The 23368-nt window shown below is 41.3% G+C and overlaps 1 protein-coding gene across 2 annotated transcripts in view; it reads right to left on the bottom strand.

The window, feature by feature from the left end:
• Window positions 1–1990: 1990 nt before the first annotated feature.
• ube2e3 (ubiquitin-conjugating enzyme E2E 3 (UBC4/5 homolog, yeast)) overlaps window positions 1991–23368 on the bottom strand; it is a 70031-nt gene continuing 48653 nt past the window's right edge. For both annotated transcript variants that reach the window (XM_058393502.1, XM_058393503.1), the window contains exons 4-6: window positions 21638–21770; window positions 10863–11010; window positions 1991–2858 (exon numbers count right to left, since the gene is read on the bottom strand). In XM_058393502.1, coding sequence (XP_058249485.1) covers window positions 2761–2858; window positions 10863–11010; window positions 21638–21770 — 379 coding nt within the window. In that variant the 3' untranslated portion in view covers window positions 1991–2760. The remainder of the gene's footprint in view (window positions 2859–10862; window positions 11011–21637; window positions 21771–23368) is intronic.

Here is a 23368-nt window from a genome sequence, read left to right as displayed (position 1 = left end):
CTCTGGCGTGATGAGACTTGAACCCTGATTGTGAAGCATGGGGGTGGTTGCCTTGTGTTGTGTTAATGTGTTTAATCAGAAGGAATTAAGAAACTATCAGGGTGGAATATATACACCTGGATCAATACCAAACCTCTTTCAGTCTGCAGAGATTTGAAACTTCCCCCTCAATGTCCAGATATTAACATTCACCCTCATTCAGAGCAATTTACACAATTGAGGGTTAAGGGCCTTACTCAGGGGCCCAGCAGGGGCAGCTTGGTATAAGAGGAATGAAACACTTCAGGATGTGCTGTTATAGAAAGATAATCTTCTGGGTGGTAAAAATGAGTCCATTTTAGGTGGGTGGCATCAGTCACTGAGTACAACAGGTGAAGACCTACCTCTTCCATCCATTGTCTATACCCGCTTCATTCCTAATTAGGGTCACGGGGATCTGCTGGAGCCTATCCCAGCACACATTGGGTGAAAGGCAGGGGTACACCCTGGACAGGTCGCCAGTCCATCACAGGGTCACACATATAGACAGACCACCACACACACTTCTTCCTGAAACACTTTTCCCTGTTTGTTTTATTAATTAAAAAAGGACAATAAGGGCATAATTGTAATTGCCATAAATATAAATGTAAAACTGATGGAGAGATGAATGCATATTGCCAGAGGTACAGTGGAGTCATTCCAAACCAAGAACCTGATTGTTTTAGACTCACACAATCAAAACCCAGACCTCGATCTAACTGAGAATCTGTGGCAGGACAAACTGTTAAACAACCGTCTCCGAGCCTTCTGATAGAACTGGAGAAAATTTTGTACAGACTGGGCTGGCAAAACATTTTAATCTAGATATGCGAAGCTGATAAAGACAGAAAATTTGCATGAGTTCAGTGAAGCATGGTGGTGGAAGCATCTTGTTTTGTAGCGGTGACTCAAGTGGTTAAGGCTCTGTATTGTTGATTTGAAGATTGGGGTTCAAGCCCCAGTGCCACCAAGCTCCACTGTTGGGCAATTGAGCAAAGCCCTTAGCCCTCCCTATATCATAGCTGCCCCTGTGCTCTGACCCCCAACATCCTCAGCTGGGAAATGTAAAGAAAAGTATTCCACTGTGCTGTAATGTATGTGTGGTGATAATAAAGGCAGGTCTTCTTCTTCTTCTTCAGCTTTAACCTTGGCATCTTGGTCGTCTCTTCTGACTAAACCTCCATTTTTACCTGCTCACAGACACGTCACACTCCAGAGTAGTGCTTAATGACTTATATGAAAGTAAATACTCAGGAATTTAAGAATTTGTAAGTATTTCCCCCAAAGCGGTGCTTTATTTCACACAGATGTTTCTATCTTCAAAAAAAATAAGTGATGATATTAAACGCATTCCGCTCTCTGAGATGCTCCAAGTGCTGGTTCGTCTAAAAAGGCAGCTAAAATTTGAAGGTGTTTATCTTCAACCAGTTAAATTCTGTGTAAGGTTCTCCAATAGAGGGAAAAACACACGTCTAAAACTCACTGAAAGTCAACAGAGTCCTGATTCATTTAAGATCAGACTTGTGGCGATAAAGCAATTCAGTCGTTTACACCGACTGAAAGTGTCCCAAAAGTTATGCTAGAGCTGAATGCTAGTGTAGTTGTAAAAAGGGGTTAATGGTGCTCCATAGAATATTGGTGCTTTTCCAGGGCTCTATCCAAGACTTGTGATTCTTTAACAAGTGTTTAATAAACAAGTACATAGAAATATACAGAAATAATTTCCCCTAAACTCTAATATAATGGGCTATCTTTTTTTGTGTAGATTCGTGACGTATAATTCCAGTTAAACTGATTTTAGTTTCACTTCAAACTTTGTAAAAGATTGATCAACTTCCTCCACAGAGGCTAAAATGATCTAATTAAAGTCTGGAAAAAAAATACATATATTTTTTCGTCCTAAAATGTCTGTCACGACATCACAAGGTCTCTTTAAGGATGAAAACAGACACACGCATACGAGCTGAGGGACAGGTTATATATTTTTTATTATGTATGAGGAGATATTACATCGGTGGCTCATTTTAGCCGAGCTACAAAACGGTCAATGAGCTTCTCTTCATTACAAAGTGACAAAGGTAGAACAGATTCACAACATCGGGTCATCACAGAACGGGAAACGGCTCCGGGGGGACTCGGAGAAATCACATAGTCTTTAATATTCTACACCTAGATGCTTTTCCACTTTTATAACATCATACAGATAATGGTTTAGACTAAATGAACCATAATATTTGGTTGACCTTTTAGGAACAGTTTCCTTAATACATCACAAAATACATTTTTTTTTTTTAATATCCCAAAGAAGCAAGACTTGCGAGAAGGCATTTAAACAGAACTAAAATCTACAGCTACAAAAGAAGAAGAAGAAGAAGAAGAAGAAGAAAAAAAAAACTACACCGTTAGCGTTTAGCTTGGCTGGATCTCGTCTGTTGCCTCAGTCTGAGTTGGGTGAAAGAAAACAAGGCAGATTCAGGGGGACATATATTTATATATGTGTGTGTATGTGTGTGTGTGAGTGTGTATATATATATATACACACAAGTCCGTATTGTAAAGGCTATAAAGATTCGCTGCACGTCGTTAAGTTGCCTCTCCAGGATCCGATCACTCCGGCAGGAGATTTGGAGGGGTCTGAGGGGGTGATGTCGGTGAGCTGAGCTGAGGTGAGTTGAGGAAGAGGGGGTATTTGGGAGGGAAGGATATGGGGGTTGAGGACAGGAGGAAAGCTGCCAGCATCTATGTGGCGTATCTTGTGGTCCACTGCCGAGCTATCCTGTCATGTTCTGCTCTGTTGGTCAGATACTGAGTGGCTATGCTTCCCACCAGAGGATCCGCTATGAGAGAGAAAGAGAGAGAGAGAGAGAGAGAGAGAGAGAGAGATGGAGAGAGAGAATGTGTGTGACTCAGGTGCATTAAATCTCCGTTAAGGTTTTATATGGACCAGTTTTTTTTTTATTGGACCAATCACAGCGCACTCTCATAAATTTCACTCTTTCATGCTCGGAAATATCCACAGTTTCTTTCTCGCCTTGCGACCAGTCTTCCTGGAATAGACTCTGTATCCGCCGTGACCCTGAACAGGATAAAGTGCTTAATGAAGATCAAGGAGTCCAAATGTGTCCAGTTTTTATTCAACCTTTACAGCAGCAGTACAAATCACTGGGAGATTTAGAGCGCTGATAAAAACGTAACTACTCTGAGGTTCTGAATCTCAGTAATTTGTACATTTGTAAAACAATATGGTCAACACATGACATCAATCTGACCAGGGTGGAGCATGGTTTCCTCACACACACACACACACACACACATATACACACACATATACACACACATATACATACAGACACACACACAGACACACACACACACACACGTGTCCTGCATGGGTTTGCACGAAACTTGAAGACAAGTTTCAAATCCCTGTGTGAAGCTTTGAGGCAGGGTCATGCATGATATGTGGATTATGTTCAAATAACTGCTTCTCTGATCGAGTTGAAATCTGGTAGGCTGCACGAGTTAAATAAAATCGTTCCTGTTATCAGCTTTTACCGGTCATTTAACCTGGTCAGAACTGAGCTAGATCTTTAGTGTTCTATGCAAACTAGCAACTGGCCCCTGCTAGCGCTATTGTAGAAAAGTGCATAAACCCTAAAGACCAGCATTTGCTATTTATTTTGACTAAATGAAAATAATTCTGGAGCTAAAAAAAATACATATTTATTAAACAGATTTTTGAAGATGATCACGGATCAGTGCTCGAGCTGAAGTCGGGGAATGGTCTGATAACCAAACCAAACATCCCAGTAACTGGTTAGATGGTTACTCCATTCCACAGTAAGGTAAGCCACAGGAGCTTGTATAAGTTTGGTTTACTTTTCTTTTTTTTTTGTTAGCATAAAGTACCTTATCTTTAGTTTGACGTTTGTGTCAAACACTTCCTGGGTTAATACCTACAACTTTAACAAATCTGAGAGCTTGTACAGGTTAGTCTTTAGCGGATGAATAAACTAGTGTAGCAGATGTGGGTGTGGCTGTGGGTTTATTCGGGGTTTTACGAGGCGGATAGCTCTAAGGATAATGGCTAACATCGCAATGACTAACACACCTGACTCTGTTATCCTCCAGATATTTATGTGAGCTCTGAAAAGTGAGCCGAGTGTGTGTTTACATGGCCGTAAGCAGGGCAGAAAGTGATGAGCGAGCTGGAACGCTGCCGAGTTATCAGTGTCGAAAAGTTTTATGTTACTGACCGACCCGCCAAAGGCACGAGCCTAAATAAAAGGCTTACATGAGATCAGACCTCGTGTCTGCTGTGGTTTTTGAGCATTCGGACAACATAAATACTACTTTCTTTGTTCATCAGTGTGTAGTGGTGTAGCGTTACATTAACTGCATGTCGTACTTCCTGATAGATTGTTAGAAGCACATATGCAGACAGCTTGTCTAAACACATTGATTCAATAAATCAGAGAAAAAATATGACTCGGTGTATAGTCTTATGCTTGTATAAGTGATCTGATATTGCTTTTATGTACATTATCTTTGTGTGGTCTGTAAGTTAATTGACACGGTTTATGTCGTTATGGCTCTGTACACTGATGCACCGCATTTTATTATGAAACACTGACTATAAGGACAGAGAGCAGGATGTCAGCTTTAATTCGAGGGAATTTCCGTCAATATTGTGTATATTTATCATCCTGTCACATCACTATATCATTAGCTTGAAGGTTAAAGGCGAGTAATAATGTTATATTAGAGTATTTCCAGTGAATTCTAGGGTTTAGGTTTACTTTGTTTTAAATGTCTACTGTTCCTGCAGGGTTTTAAGTGCATCTTACTGTTTATTTTGGTGGCCAGGTTGAAACCGGACCACATTTTCTGTCAATCCGCACCCTCTCTTTTCACTGATGACTAGATGTGGGTGTGTCCTTCATGCAAATGAGAGCGAATACGGTAAAGAGCACACGCTGACTCCTCTTAATCTGGTATGATGTGATGCAGATATACACTGCTGAATTTTATACACAAACTCCAAATCTCCACCCAGATGGTTTTATTTTAACCGATTTGATGTGGAATGCTGATTGCACCACACAATGAGAAACATTACTACTATGGCAACCAGTAGTAGGACCGCCCATTGGTGACATCACAATACAGTGACGTATGTGTGAACGTGCCTCAAGACGTGTGTTTTGCATCATTTTAAACTGCTGCTCCTGCTGCATCACATGGCAGTGTAACAAACGCTATCTACTCTCTTCAACATACATGAGCTCACAGATGCCTATGATTGGCTAGCATTGCTGTGGAGGACCTTGTATTGTGAATGGGTTCCTCAAGAACAGGAACCGAGAGCCTTGAGTGCTCCTATGATTTCTTGACAACGATCCACCATTAAACCAGATATTTAGATGAACAGCTTCCCCATTGCTGCACTCCCTTCACTGGTTTCCAGTAGCTCTCCACCATCTCTCAGATTTAAAACACTGATGCTTTCCATCAAAGCCAAAAACAGTCCAGCATCATACTACCTCAAAGCTCATATCACTCCCCACACTGCACCAAGCCCCCCTCTGATCCTCCAGCACTGCTCACTGCAGCAATCCCACCATCTCTCAGGGTACGAGGAAGACCTGCATCAAGACTCTTCTCTGCTCTGGCACCTCGGTGCTGGAATAAGCTCCTGAACAGTTGAGTCACTGGCTGTCTTCAAACAATGGTCGACTGAACTCTTCCTGAAAACACATGTTTTATTTAAGAAAATGTCTGTGTGCTGTATTTCCTCCCGAAAGAGTTTTAGACCGATGATAGTCTGTGATCCAGTGAACCAGTATTGATGTATTCATTAATAGAGACTTCAAAGCACATTTGTACATCGCTCTGGATAAAGGCGTCTGCCAGACACTGGAAATGTACAACTGGGTTTGAATCGGTTTCACAATCGGGCTTAAATGAAGCTGCTGGTAACAGAACGGTCTGAAAAGGACAATCTGACAATCACACACTTGGCCAGAGCTTCATTTAAATCTGTCGTATTGTCCTGATACAATGTGAGTGTGGGTGTAAAGGGATGAAGTGTAGCATTTAACATCGCATTATTCTGTTAAAATGGCTCCTAAATTACATGAACACATTTCAGATATATCACATCTTACACACACACACACACACACACACACCTACAAACACAGACACACACACACACACCTACAAACACATCCACACACAGACACGCACACACACATGCATCCACACACAGACACACACACACCTACAAATGCATCCACACACACAGACACACACACACACACCTACACACACATCCACACACAGAAACCTACACACGCATCCACATACAGACTCTCACACACACGCATCCACACACAAACACACACATCCACACACACACACCTACACACACATCCACACACAGAAACCTACACACGCATCCACACACAGACTCTCACACACACGCATCCACACACAAACACACACATCCACACACACACACCTACACACACATCCACACACACAGACACAGACACGCACACCTACACACACATCCACACACACAGACACACACAGACACAGACACGCACACACACATGCATCCACACACAGACACACACACACACACCTACAAACGCATCCACACACACAGACACACACACACACACCTACACACACAGAAACCTACACACACACACGCATCAACACACAGACAGACACACACACACAAACACACATACATCCACACACAGACACACACACACACACCTACAAACGCATCCACACACAGACACACACACCTACACATACATCCACACACAGACACACACACCTACACATACATCCACACAGACACACACACCTACACATACATCCACACACAGACACACACACACACACCTACAAACGCATCCACACACAGACACACACACCTACACATACATCCACACACAGACACACACACACGCATCAACACACAGACAGACACACACACACCTACAAACGCATACACACACACACAGACACACACACAGACACACACACACCTACACACACATCCACACACAGAAACCTACACACGCATCAACACACAGACAGACACACACACACAAACACACATACATCCACACACAGACACACACACCTACAAACGCATCCACACACAGACACACACACACACCTACACATACATCCACACACAGACACACACACACACGCATCAACACACAGACAGACACACACAGACACACACACACACACCTACACATACATCCACACACAGACACACACACACACCTACACATACATCCACACACAGACACACACACACGCATCAACACACAGACAGACACACACACACAAACACACATACATCCACACACAGACACACACACACACACCTACAAACGCATCCACACACAGAAACACACCTACACATACATCCACACACAGACACACACACACACGCACCAACACACAGACAGACACACACACACACCTACACATACATCCACACACAGACACACACACACACCTGCAAATGCATCCACACACACGCATCAACACACAGACAGACACACACACACACCTACACATACATCCACACACAGACACACACACACACCTACAAACGCATCCACACACACACACCTACAAACGCATCCACACACAGACACACACACAGACACACACATACACCTACACATACATCCACGCACAGACACACACACACAAACAAAGCATCCACACACAGACACACACACATCCACAAACAGACAGACACACACACCCACCTACACATACATCCACACACAGACACATACACCTACACACACATCCACATAAAGACACACCCACACACGCATCTATACACCCATCCACAAACACCCACACACTCATTCACACCCATTCACACACACACACACACACACAAACTACCATCCAAACACACACCCGGCCATCCACACACCCATCCATCCTCATCCACACACACCCATCCACACACACCCTCATCCACACACCCTCATCCACACACACCCTCATCCACACACCCTCATCCACACACACCCCCATCTACACACCCATCCACACACACCCTCATCCACACACACCCTCATCTACACACACCCCCATCCACATACACACACACACACACACACACACACACACAGACCTTTATGATGGAATAAACACTGGAAATGTGAAGACATTTGGCTGATCCTCAAGTATAATTTCAGATATTAGTATCAGGAAAGAGAAAGTGTTCAAATTATTAATGATGGTTTTCAACTCTCGACCATTTTCTCTAACTGGTCCTCGCTAATGCAAGCAAACGATCGAGTCTGAGATGCTTTGATGCGTTTGAGGTGAGCAGAAGACACATGTGAGCACCCTTTGAATCCTCAATCAGAGAAATGAGACACAGCCTTTCAGCATTCCTTTAGCTAGACATGCGTAGACAAATCAATACCTCAAGAGCCCAGAGGACACCAAGCTCCAGTCGGCTGTTGATATAATAATTACACTTCCAACAACGAGAAGAAAAACCACCTGTACTTCATATTGACCTTCAGTGAATAAAATAAAACATTTCATTTGCTGCGTTTGTTTAAAGGTAACACGCTTCACTTGCTTCATTCTATTTCTCTCAGAGCGAGGACGTGTTCTGGCTCTTGGTAGGATTTTTTTTTTTGTACTAGACATATTAATTAGCTTTGAACAGATGCTGGATGATATTTCCAGAATCAGGAATATAAAAAGGGACATGGAAACAATGATCGGGGGGAAAAAAACTCTCTAATGCTAGCAGAAGACACTTGGCTTACATTTAAACACTTCAGAGAGAGAGAGAGAGAGAGAGAGAGAGAGAAAATAAAGACGCTCATCACACTCGAATAACGTCGCTATGACATGTTGATGAGCTAAAGACTCTCTAGTGTAAAGGCTCTACGCTGTCAGGAGAGGATAGCGGCTCAGAGTACGAGACTTTTCTCTGTCGGGGACGTTTGCACTTATTTCCCATAGTCTGTATTTATGTGTGTAATTATTAGCTCTTCAGATCTGATGCTTAGCTCGAGCTTTTTAGCCGAGATCACTGACCCTCTGTGCAGGCGTTAAATACACTGCCCTTCTCCAGGGGACAGAGAAGGAATTACTTTCCTGAAATAAAAACAGTTCTGATGTTTGTGCATCCCATCTTACCCATGCAGTGAAATCATATTTTCTACAGTAAGAGCTACAACACAGAGCAGCTGTCTGATCATTCTGTTCCTAGAGCCTTAGAGCTACACACACACACACACACACACACACATACATGCATGCATGCACACATAGACATATGCACACAAATGCACACACACAGACATATACACATAAATGTACACACACACACATCTAGACATATACACGCAAATGCGCACCCCCCTCACACACACAGACATATACACACAGATGCGCACACCCACACACACACAGACATATACACACAAATGCGCACACACACACACAAATGTGCACACACACACACACTGATGCAAAAATGCGCAAACACACGCATACATACAAATGTGCAGACATACACATAAATGCACACACACACACCTACAAATGCGCACATTTGCGCACACACACGCATACACAAATGCGCACACACATGCATACATACAAATGCGCACACACACACGCATACATACAAATGCGCACACACACATGCATACATACAAATGCGCACACACACACGCATACACAAATGCGCACACACACATGCATACATACAAATGCGCACACACACAAACCCGTACACACACACACACACGCATATAAACAAATGCGCACACACATACATACATATAAATGCGCACACATGCACACACAAATCTGCACACACACACATACACACAAATGTGCATGCACACACACACACACACACACACAAGCCTTAACTGAGGATCTGAAACTGGAGCCTGGAGGCCAAATGCACATTGAGCCTCTGTCTGGCTGCTCTTAGTTACTGATCGCTCGGAGTGGAGCTCGTGTCTGAAATTAGACCACACAGAAGTGCTGATAAAACCAGGCCAAATGAAACACTTCCTCAGCCTGCCTCAGTCCAGCTTACCTGCTAATAACAGCTTATCTGCACACTAGAAACCTGTACCAGGGTTTTCACTCACATCTCTCAGAGTGACCTATTTAACATTTCCTACTGAAAGTGGAAAGATTTGTTTTTGCAGTACGACTCCAAACGTACGAGCATCTATTTAGCCTCATTATGGAGATCTCGGGTCATTCTGACGGCAAACCTGTCAACCTGACCTGTCTACATGGTGACACTTTATTTCAGATCTATCCTTTCTTCTCTTTCAGGTCGTTTCTAACCATGTTTGGTGGCCGAAAGGTCGGTGCACCCTTGCAAAAAATGATTTCCCATTTCCCATGATAGGCAGCAAGACCGTATCTTTAAAGCAGGAAAATCGACAGGAGACGAGCACACTGTATAAATCGTTACTAATGAGGAATGATGGGAAGGGGGCGGGGCTTCCCAGGGGTCAGTTCATATCAGAGAGCTCAAAACCAACACCAGCAAAACTGTCAATCATTTCAGATTCACTTTTTTAAAAAAAAATTTGAGTGAGATTTTGCCTTATTTTGAGTCTCTATCCATCAAAATAAGCGACAGTGAGTTTGGTAAGGAAATAATATTCAGTATTGCTGCACAACTTGACACATTCATCACCTATGTGTGGTGTTTACATCATCACCGCGTTCTCGTGTCTGTGTTTTGTCTTGATACCGTAATAACAACGTGCTGGTGAACTCACCAGGGTTACAATCCGTCAGCAGTGAGCAGATGGACAGCAGGACCTTGGAGATGGTGAGCGCTGGACTCCAGTTGTCCTTCAGGATGTCCAGACAGATCACTCCCTGACTGTTAATGTTGCAGTGGTAGATCCGTGTACGGAACGTCACCTGGGTGATCAGGAGGAAAGACAAGGGCAAAACAACGTCAGGGAAATATAAACACAGACAACTCACACTCTCATTCTCCACCCAAAAAAATAAAAACTTTCAGTATCATATAGCAGTGTTCAACAACAATAAACTGACTCCCTGAAACAAATATATTATTTATGAAATGCTGAATAACAACAGATTGTATGTTACACTATTGATATTCTCAACAAACACCATGAAATACCAACAATCTTCAGCAAACCAACGCTATCACCAACGCTATCCTCAATACCAAACACCAGTATACTTAAACCCTGATATTATCAATCAAACCTCCCCACATTATACCATTCACCAAATACCAGTTTTCTACAGTGTCAAAGTTCAACATTCTTCAAACACATTTATTTTCAATAAAATACCACAGCAATACCAAGCAACCATGTTCACCATCTAATACCAACAAATAACATTCACCATTAGACATCATAAAACCACAATGTTCTCCATTAAACATTAACATTCACCAAGAAACACTACCAAGCCACAGTATCTGCAAATACTAAACACCACATCTACCATCATTCCCGAGAAACAACAGAACTCACCATCAAACACCATCTAATGCCAAAGTTTACCATCAAATACCAACATAGAGCAATGTCTGCCATTACTGAGAACAAACACCCTTAAACAAGAAAAAGTTCACCATCAAACCAGCCAGTTGCCAAATTTGATCATGAAATACCAACAAACACCAAAATTCACCATCAAACACCAACGTTCACCATCAAAAACAAACAAATACAACATCAAACAGCAAAGTTCACCATCAAACAGCAAAGTTCACCATCAAACACTAAAGTTCACCATCAAACACTAAAGTTCACCATCAAACACCAAAGTTCACCATCAAACACCAACGTTCACCATCAAACACCAACAAAAGCTAAAGTTCACCATCAAACACAAAGGTTCACCAACAAACACCAAAGTTCACCATCAAACACAAAGGTTCACTAACAAACACCAAAGTTCACCATCAAACACAAAGGTTCACTAACAAACACCAAAGTTCACTAACAAACACCAAAGTTCACCAACAAACACCAAAGTTCACCATCAAACACAAAGGTTCACCAACAAACACCAAAGTTCACCATCAAACACAAAGGTTCACTAACAAACACCAAAGTTCACCATCAAACACAAAGGTTCACTAACAAACACCAAAGTTCACTAACAAACACCAAAGTTCATGATCAAACACAAAGGTTCACCAACAAACACCAAAGTTCACCATCAAACACAAAGGTTCACCATCAAACACAAAGGTTCACTAACAAACACCAAAGTTCACCATCAAACAAAGTTCACCATCAAACACCAAAGTTCACCATCAAACACAAAGGTTCACTAACAAACACCAAAGTTCACCAACAAACACCAAAGTTCACCATCAAACACAAAGGTTCACCAACAAACACCAAAGTTCACCATCAAACACAAAGGTTCACTAACAAACACCAAAGTTCACCATCAAACACAAAGGTTCACTAACAAACACCAAAGTTCACTAACAAACACCAAAGTTCATGATCAAACACAAAGGTTCACCAACAAACACCAAAGTTCACCAACAAACACCAAAGTTCACCATCAAACACAAAGGTTCACTAACAAACACCAAAGTTCACCATCAAACAAAGTTCACCATCAAACACCAAAATTCACCAACAAACACCAAAGTTCATGATCAAACACAAAGGTTCACTAACAAACACCAAAGTTCATGATCAAACACAAAGGTTCACCAACAAACACCAAAGTTCACCAACAAACACCAAAGTTCACCATCAAACACAAAGGTTCACTAACAAACACCAAAGTTCACCATCAAACACCAAAATTCACCAACAAACACCAAAGTTCATGATCAAACACAAAGGTTCACTAACAAACACCAAAGTTCACCGTCAAACAAAGTTCACCATCAAACACCAAAATTCACCAACAAACACCAAAGTTCATGATCAAACACAAATGTTCACTAACAAACACCAAAGTTCATGATCAAACACAAAGGTTCACCAACAAACACCAAAGTTCACCAACAAACACCAAAGTTCACCATCAAACACAAAGGTTCACTAACAAACACCAAAGCTCACCATCAAACACCAAAATTCACCAACAAACACCAAAGTTCATGATCAAACACAAAGGTTCACCAACAAACACCAAAGTTCACCAACAAACACCAAAGTTCACCATCAAACACAAAGGTTCACTAACAAACACCAAAGTTCACCATCAAACAAAGTTCACCATCAAACACCAAAATTCACCAACAAACACCAAAGTTCACCAACAGATACCAAAATTCACCATCAAATAGCAAAGGTCACTGCCAAATACCAACAAACACCAAAGTTCACCATCAAACACCAACAAAAGCCAAAGTTTCACCAACAAACACCAACAATCCCCAGTGTTCCCCACCAATCACCAGTGTTCAACATTGCACACCATTCTCTTTCAAACGGCAACAAACCCTAATATTTGCTGTTAATTGCCAACAAACACCAACATTCTCAATCAAACACTGATGCTCATAATCAAACACCAATGCACACCAATGTTCACCATCAAACCCCAACCTATATCATATAACATATGCACTGTTATAAAAACTAAGTATTCTCAACCAAACACTCTCACTTATAAACTTATAACAACAGAACCCTTATGACTGGGCAGTTTCAGGATTCTTGGTGTTTTTAGGCTGATTATATAAACACTGTTCATTCAGAAGGCAAGGTTAGGACTGCTGTCATCTCAGCAAACCTAAATTTATCAATTGTGTTACTAACAATATAGTGATATGTAAAAACATTGGAAAAGTGTAAATTAGCGCATGGTTATACAGAAGCCTACAAATCATCCAGCACTGCAGAGCAAAAGGTGACAGTCTCATTAACAAACTTAAAACGTGAAGCGCATTTATCTAATGAAATATAAGCGGCTTAACCTAATCCTATTTCCATCATCGTTAACCCTCGCCACATCAGTGAGCGTGAACAAATTAAAAACTGAAGTGTATACTCCTTTAAAAAAACTGATTAACAGCCATGCGCAACAAAACAGGGACTGGATGTAGTGCTTATTAAATTATATGTTTAATAACAGCACCAAGGTTTTAATCTAGATCTGAGACAGGTTTAAGCAGCTTGTGTGCAGGTCGATGTTCGAGTAAACGTTCGGTGCTCGTAAAGACACAGGCTTGGGTTTGTTAACTGTAGAGCCCATCCACACATACTCATTTACACTTACTTAAACAAACCCACATGCCCAAACTTGCACTTAAAAACCCTCACATACACACACACACACACACTCTCCACTCACATGGCATGGCTGTGAAAGTACCCAAACAGCCAACGGGCATAAACACCACAAAGCGGTACTGTGGCACTGAAGCAACACTCTGGAAGAGAAGCAGGACACGGCAAACTGAAGAGAAATACAGGCATTCAAAATAAACATGCTATGCGAAAATTCTGCTCATGTTCAAGGAAAAGTCCACCATTTTTCCATCCTGTGTTTGTACCATAAATGAACACAAAAAAACATTCTCCATCAAACACTGATACTTATCATCAACTACCGCTAAAACAAGAAAAGGTTTACCATCAAACTCCAACCAATGTCAGGGTTTATCATCAAATACCTACAAACACCAAGGTTCACCAACAAATACCAAAGTACACAACCAAACACCAAAGATCACCATCAAATACCAAAGTTAACAAACAACAAAATTCACCATCAAACAAATGCCAATATCTGCCGTCAATGCCAATTAAAAAACAATCCATTATCAAAAGCCAAATTTCACCATCAAACACCAACAATCCCCAGTGTTCACCATTGCATACCATTCTCTTTCAAACAGCAACAAACCATAATATTTGCCAAGAAATTTTTGCCAACATACACCAACATTCTCCATCAAACACTGATGCTCATCATCAGTTCACCATCAAATACCAACAAACACCAATGTCCGCCATCAATGAGAACAAACCCTCAGACGAGAAAATGTTCGCCATCAAACTCCAACCAATGCCAAAGTTTATCATCAAATACCAACAAAAACCAAAGTTCACCAATAAACATCAATGCTCACCATCAAATACCAAAATACACAACCAAACACCAACAGACACCAGTGTTCACCATTAAATACCAAAGTTAACAAAAACCAAAGTTCACCATCAAACACTGATGTTCACCATGAAACAAATACCTGCCACCAGTGCCAGTTAAAAGAAAATTCATTACCAAACAACAAAAGCCAAAGTTCACCATCAAACACCAACAATCCTCAGTGTTCACCATCAATCACCAGTGTTCACTATTGCATACCATTCTCTTCCAAACAGCAACAAATGTGCTAACAAACACCAACATCAAACACTGAAGTTCATGAAAAACCAATGCAACAGTTCACCATCAAATACCAACAAACACCAATGTCTGCCATCAATGAGAACAAACACCCTCCGAAAGGAAAAATTTCACCATCCAACCAATACCAAAGGTTTATCATCAAATACCTACAAACACCAAATTTCACCAACACACACCAAATATTACCAAAAAACACCATAGTTTACCATAAAATACCAAAGTTCACAAACACCAAAGTTCACCATCAAACAAATACCACTACCAATGCCAGTTAAAAAATTCATTATCGAACACCAGCAAAAGCCAAAGTTCACCATCAAACACCGACAATCCACAGTGCTCACCACCAATCACCAGTGTTCACCACTGCATACCATTCTCTTTCAAACAGCAACAAATACTACAATTCGCCATGAAATATTTGCCAACAAACACCAACATTCTCCATCAAACACTGATGCACACTATCAAACACCAACAAACACCAATGTTCACCATCAAACTCCAACCAATACCATATAACCTATGCACTGTCAAAAAAAACCTAATTATTCTCAACCAAACACTCTCACTTATAAACACTTATAACAATAGAACCCTTATGACTGGACAGTTTCAGAATTTTTGGTGATAACACTTAAATGAGAATTTCCACACACTTCCCTGTAGAAAAGCACTTCAAATAAAATGTAATTTACTCCAAACTCATTTCGAACCCAAGCCTGAGGGCAGTTGTTAAGAAATAAATAGCATACATAATAATCCATCCATTTTCTCTAGTATTTATCCTACACAGGTCTGTGGGAAGCCTGGAGTCTATCCCTGGGGGCTCGGGGCACAAGGCGGGAGACATTCCGGACAGGTCCTCGGGTTCAACTCATCACACACACTCTCACACTACAGGGAGTCTAGAGATGCCAATCAGCATACAGTGCATGTCTTTGGACTGGAGGAGGAAACCGGAGGTCCTGGAGGAAACCTTCAAAGCATGAGGGGCAGCATTGAAAATAAACACACACACACACTCACACAAACAGGGCAGAGGCTGGATTTGAACCTGGAGCCGGCGTGACCCCATACCCAAAATATTAACATAAGAAATAATATATATATACATATATATATGAAAATAAGAACACATCACAGTCGACTAGTTTAGTTTGTAACATAACACAGTGCATTATACGTTAAGTACTTATTATAATATATATATTATAAGTACTTATAAGTACTTCCTGTTACTAGAATTCAATTAAATGTATTTAAATTAAATTAAATAAATTTATAGTACCTTATAACAACTATAAGCAGTTGTTCCCTTCTCTCTTGAAACTAACAAGCCAAAACCTGCAAACTGTCACTGATGCAGACAAACCTCTCTGTCCTGAAGTCTTTTCTGACCATTCCAAAGCGCTGACACCTGAGCCTCCTTCCATAAATACTACACAAGCATCTCCAAACTAAAAACTTCACCATATTAAAGATCACCTTATTATAAGACTCAGATTGCGTGATGTCCTCCACAGAAGCTATGAATGAGACGTTACTATAGCAACAAAAACATTTCAGAGTACGTCAACAGCTGGAACTGCTGTATGAGACAAAATGAATCTTCTGACCAAAGTATTTGAGGATGTCAATCGCTCTGTGGTCTGAACACTAAGATTAAACAGTTTCTGTGAAGCACATGGATTTGTAACGCATCAAACTGCATGGGTGAAGCTAATGGGAAAAAAAAAAAAAAACCCAGCACAGATGCACATCTTAGGCACAGAGAGGCAACGAGAAGCTAATTCACCCTCCACCACCACCACCACCTCCACCAGCCTCTGTTTACGACCTGGCAGCTGTACCTTCTGCCTGCCTCGGCAGGTCGCTTTCTCTCTGTCTCCTGTCCTTCTCCATCTGTTGCAGGTCCTTGTTATTACATTAAAAAAACAAAGTTTTGCTAATTAAGAAACAGACAATCCAGCATTACAAAACCCACAAGCGTATTGGCTTCCACAAATCACCCACAGGTCCTGATAACTGTGCAGTAATGTATATGTGACAAATAAAGGCTACCTTAAAAAACCCCCGCCAATATCTGCCATCAATGTCAATGAAAAAATAATTCATTATCAAACATCAACAAAAGCCAAAGTTCACCATCAAACACCAACAATCCCCAGTGTTCACCATTGCATACCATTCTCTTTCAAACAGCAACAAACACCAACATTCTCCATCAAACACTGAAACTCATCAACACCAATGCACCAGTTCACCATCAAATACCAACAAACACCAATGTCTACCATCAATGTGAACAAACGCCCTCAAACAAGAAAAAGTTCACCATTAAATTCTAACCAATGCCAAAGTTTATCATCAAATACCAACAAACACCAAGGTTCACTACCAAATACCAAAGTTAACAAACACCAAAGTTGACTATCAAACACCAAAGGTTACTTCAAACACCAAAATTAACATACACCAAAGTCCATTATCAACCACAAAAGTTAATAAACACCAAAGTTCACCATCAATCAAATAAAGGCTACCTTTTTAAGCTTTTTTTTGAGCTTTTAGCTCCAGTGGTTAAGGCTCTGGGTCGTTGACCAGAAGATCGAGGTTCAAGCCCCAGCACTGCCAAACTGCCACTGTTGGGCTCTTGAGCAAGGCCCCTAACCCACCCTGCTTCAGGGATTCTGTATCATGGCTGACCCTGTGCTCTGACCCCAAACCCCCAAGGATGGGAAATGTAAAGAAAGACGTTCACTGTGCAGTAATGATCAAAGTAGCTGCTCTGGAATGGAAAGCTGGATAAAACTCAGAACAGCTTCAGTGGGATTTTCTCTCATGTGTTTCTCATTCCAACACCTTTATTATTAGAGTCTAGCTGCTGTACTCGGAGTTATATAATCACGGATTTTATATAAGGAATAAAACCTGGATACTGTTACCACCCCGAAGCTGATTTTCCGATATTTTCCAATAGCAGCACACTGTGTAAGTGTTTTGTTCCTGCTCTTCCAGTGCAATTATAATTCTGTATTCATTAAAGAACAATATGTTGGACATTTAATCTGTTTACTGCTGCGTTTATTCTTCGGGAACGTCTACAAAATGAACACGTTTCTGTTATTCCATTATCAGTAACGATATATAGCAGCTGTAAATGGTCTTTCCCTCACCTCCTCTTCTTTTTTGCAGTTTTTTTCATCCAACATCTGACTGATCAGAATTGTGAATTCAACTGGGCTTTTTTTTCCTCAATTGTGGTATAAATGTTTATTAATAAACATCTGCCTTTTGTTATACGCAAGTTTGGAACACACAGTTTTTCCTTGTTTTCCCACACAGAGAGATATCTCCATATATTTTCTTGTAGCCTCGTAATTAATTTTCGACCATTTGAGCACAGAGTTAAGGCAGGTTAGAAAGATGTAAAAACTTCTGCTCTTACCCAGTAATGCTGGCTAAGTCATGATTAGTCATTCAGTGGAGGGCTGTGAACTAACCCGAGATCGGTTTTAATCTGGAGCATAAGTGTCCAAAATATTACTATTGCACAAGATGATGGTAGAGAAAAGAAAACGCAAAAGGGGGGAGAATGTGAGAATGGGTGTGAGAGAGACTGTGTGTTTGTTTTTTTGTTTGTGTGTGTGTGTGTGTGTGTGTGTATATGAGAGAGAAAGAAAGAGAGAGAGAGAGAGAGAGAGAGAGTGAGTGTGAGAGAGAGAGAGAGAGAGAGAGAGTGAGAGAGTGTGTGTGTGTGTGTGTGTGACAGAGAGAGACAGATAGAGGGAGATAGACATTTATCACAAGTGATCAGCAAAAACTACTCCATTTTGAAAAGAAACAAAGAAAGAGGAAGAGAAACTGTGGGGTGAGAGACAGCGAGACAGAGAGACTGAAAGGGACAGTGCGAGAACAAGACAGAAAGAAATGAAGAGGAAGATAGAGAAAGAGAGAGGAACACAGTGAATGAAAGAGGCAGGATGAAGAACCACTCTGCTGCTCCTGAGCTTCTCCAAACAGCCTGAACCCTCAATCCCTCAGCTCACATCAGCCTCTGCGCTGAGATTTGGGAGATTAGGCTGCTGAGTTTCAGGGATTTCTCCAAGTGAAAAAAAACGATCTTGTGTTTTTTCCTCGCATTTCTGCTCGTTTCTTCATCAGCCCTTCATCTGACCACAGTCTGCAGGATGAGTACGCGTTAACGGACCGCAAACCTAGCAAGAGCAGCCATCAGAACCCGACAGAGAAAGCCTTCAGAGATGATGATTAGCTCTGTTTCAGATCAAGAGCGAGGACATGCCCTGTTTATCACTACTGTCCTTCACTGTTACACAAACACGACCTCCTAACACACAACACACATGATTTAGACCCGGAACACTTCTCTATGTGTTCTCCATCATCCTCTCTTTTGGAGTTAGTGAAGAATGACAGAATGGAAAGCAGATTTAAACGTAACCACACTCTGACTGCAAACAATATCTAACACATGTGCCCTGGATGGCTAAAGTGGAGGAGCTGCAACATGAAAGACCAGAAGGTCTACAGGAACTCTCTCCACCACCGGAGGCTTTTCAGACAGTCAGGAACTTTAGATGTTTCCACCAAAAGAAGCCTTTTTGAAGAAGTTAGAAACAAGAAACATGTTTCCACCACAAGAGACTTTTCAGGTACTCAGGGATTTTAGACAAGTTTCCACAAGAGACTTTTACGAGCTCATGAACTTCAGGCACATTTCCATCAATGGAGCTTTCAGATACTTTTTGAGCATAGGAACTTAAAGGAGAAGTTCACTTCCAGAACAAAAATCTACAAATAATTGACTCACCCCCTTGTCATCTAAGATGTTCATGTCTTTCTTTCTTCAGTCGTAAGAAATGATGTTTTTTGAGGAACCCAGCCCAGGAAGAAGGCTCTTATCTAGCCAAACCATCGGTCATTTTCTTAGAAAAATAAAAAATTGTATACTTTTTAACCACAAAAGCTCGTCTAGCACTAGCTCTGGGATGTGTGTCCGCGGCACTACATAATCATGTCGGAAGGTTAGGCGTGACGTAGGCGGAGCTACAGACCCAATGCTTACAAAGCGAACGTGCAAAAATGCTCTTTACTAACAAAAAAGGTACATATAACTTTGTGTCATTCTACACGCAACAACTTCGGAGCGCTCCTCCTTCTCCACACCAGTAAACACTGAGGCTGTATTTCCACCTGTGACCTTTCGACGTGATTACACAGTATGTAGTGTCACAGACGCGCATCCCAGATCTAGCGCTAGACGAGCTTTTGTGGTTAAAAAGTATACACTTTTTTATTGTTTTAAGAAAATGACCGATGGTTTGGCTAGATAAGAGCCTTCTTCCTGGGCTGGGTTCCTCAAAAAACATCATTTCTTACAACTGAAGAAAGAAAGACATGAACATCTTGGATGACGAGGGGGTGAGTCAATTATCTGTAGATTTTTGTTCTGGAACTGAACTTCTCCTTTAAAGCCTGATCCCACTACAGGAACCTATTCAGGAACCCAGGAGAGATTATAGGCATGTTTGCACTTTAGACACGTATCCAAAGCAGGAACCTGTTTACACCACAGAAACTTAAAGCGCATTTTCACCACAAATATTTTGGACATTCGTGCACCAATGGAGCTTTACAGGAACTCAGGAACCTTAGGCATGTTTCCACCACAGGAGACGTTTCAGATACTTAAGAAACTTGAGGCATGTTTTCACCACAAAAGACTTTTCGGATACCGAGAACATTAGGCATGTTTCCACCACAGGAACTTTAGGCATTTTCCAACTAACAGGTGCCTTTTCACGAACTCTGGAACTTGAGGCATGCTTTACCGCAGAAGCCTTTTCAGAGATTTTAGACATTTCTTCAAAAAGGGACTTTTAGTCGTGTTAGTCACGCTTCCACCGGAGGGCTGATTTCAGTTCCTACACTGTAATGCAGCGTTGGAAAACCTTTCACTTTCGGGTGCAGTGTGTGCACTTTATTGCTGACCAATAACTCTAGGGGTGGAGTCTACCAAACTGAACAACAGTGATTGGTCAAACTCGAACTTCAACCTTCTCTCAAGCAAAAAGCAAAGGCAGAAGAATAGAAGCAGCAAAGCTCCCTTAACCCATGATGCAGATTCCCACATGACATGTTTTACCTTTGGAGGCTTGAAGGGGTAGTCTGAGGAGAAGGTGATGTCCAGGAAGAAGACGCCACCCTCATAAACGGACCCAGGAGGACCCAGGATGGTGGACCTCCACTCGTAGATGTTATCTCCTTTAGGTCCCGCACTGCAACAGAACAAACAGACACACATAAGGATTATTTACAATCTAAACACAATTTGATCCATCAGGACTAAATAAATACTGCGTACCATTTTTAGAAAATCTTACATGAATACAATTTCCCCCCAAAACCCTAAATCAACCATATCGCAAGGCTTCCATAAGCACAGATACCCTGATCACACAAAACCTTATATCTCTAACATCTATCAGGATACATCAGACTGTCCGAGTTCTCTACTGAGAGCATCTGAAGCTCAATCATGACAGAAAAGAACTGATCCACCTTCCGGCTAAGAGCGTCTTCTTTTTGCCAGACTTCTCAATCACCGTCCATGCCCCAGGCACAAACTGATAAGATTCTTGGTGTGATTTTAGAGGACAGATTCATGAGCTTTTTTGCGTAACTCCCATACAAGCTGTGTTTTTTCTTTTTCTTTCAGTTCTGCTTGAAATCTGACAAATAAATAATCACGCTCATAAGAATGTTATTTCCAGGTTTTCCCCAGCTTTAATATGGCTTGTCATTTACAGGCCTGGAAACCATCATTCACATGTCTATTTTTGCTCATACTGTCTATTCTTAACTCCTTCAATATGGCAACCTGTCAGAACATCTTGTTACTGTAGCTGGTTCACAATCCAGCTGTGTGGCTCCAGACGGACACTAAAAAGAGAATAGCCTTCACTAGAAACCTGACATATAAAAACTGAGCTTTAATTTGATGTTTCTTGTTGTTTATTTAAAGCTTTTTGCTTCTATATTAACTCTCATATGCATCTCAAACACAGTCCTAGGCATTCTACACTATAAGGCCAAATGTTTCTGACCACCTGACCATCACTCCCATATGTGCATACTTGTTAAATGTCCCATTCCAGATTTTGCTGGTATAATCATCTCCACTCTCTCGTTTGGGAAGGTTTTCCACTAGATGTTAGAATGAGGATTTGTGGTCATTTAGCTACAAGAGCATTAGTGAGATGTTAGGATGGTGAGGAGGTCTGGGGTTCAGTTGGTGTTCCAGTTCATCCCAAAGGTGCTCAGTGGGGAGTCAGGGCTCTGTGCAGGACACTCCAGTTCTTCCACTCTAACCATTACCATGTCTTCATGGAGCTCTGTGCTTTGTGCACTGGGACATTGTCATGCTGGGACAGTGTTTGAGCCTCTTAGTTCCAGTAAAGGGAAATTGTAAAACTATAGCATATAAAAACAATTCTAGACAAGTGTGTGCTTTCAACATTGTGGAAAGAGCTTGGGGAAGAACCACATATGGGTGTGATGGTCAAGTGTCCACAAACCTTTGGCTATATAGTGTGTGAACAGAACTCTGGTTTGTGATACTCACCAGGAAATGCTGCTCTGCCTAATATACTTATACCACCACACACACACACACACACAGTCCCATTTAAATAATAGTGTAATAGCAAATAATAGCTTTATCCTGGTCAGAGTCAATGGTTCTGGAGCCAATCTCAGGTACTATAAAATATAAACATTATGTAAATATATTTATTTACCTTAACCTTGCCTAGACTCTCAAAAAGAGTTGGCTGAAGGGGCAACAAGGATAAAAACAGTCTGTCTCAAGATGTGG

Source organism: Hemibagrus wyckioides, linkage group LG06 (genome assembly GCF_019097595.1).
Source record: "Hemibagrus wyckioides isolate EC202008001 linkage group LG06, SWU_Hwy_1.0, whole genome shotgun sequence".
Classification (NCBI taxonomy): domain Eukaryota; kingdom Metazoa; phylum Chordata; class Actinopteri; order Siluriformes; family Bagridae; genus Hemibagrus; species Hemibagrus wyckioides.
The sequence above is the reverse complement of the archived record's forward strand: the minus strand, read 5'-3'. Positions and strand labels throughout refer to the sequence as shown.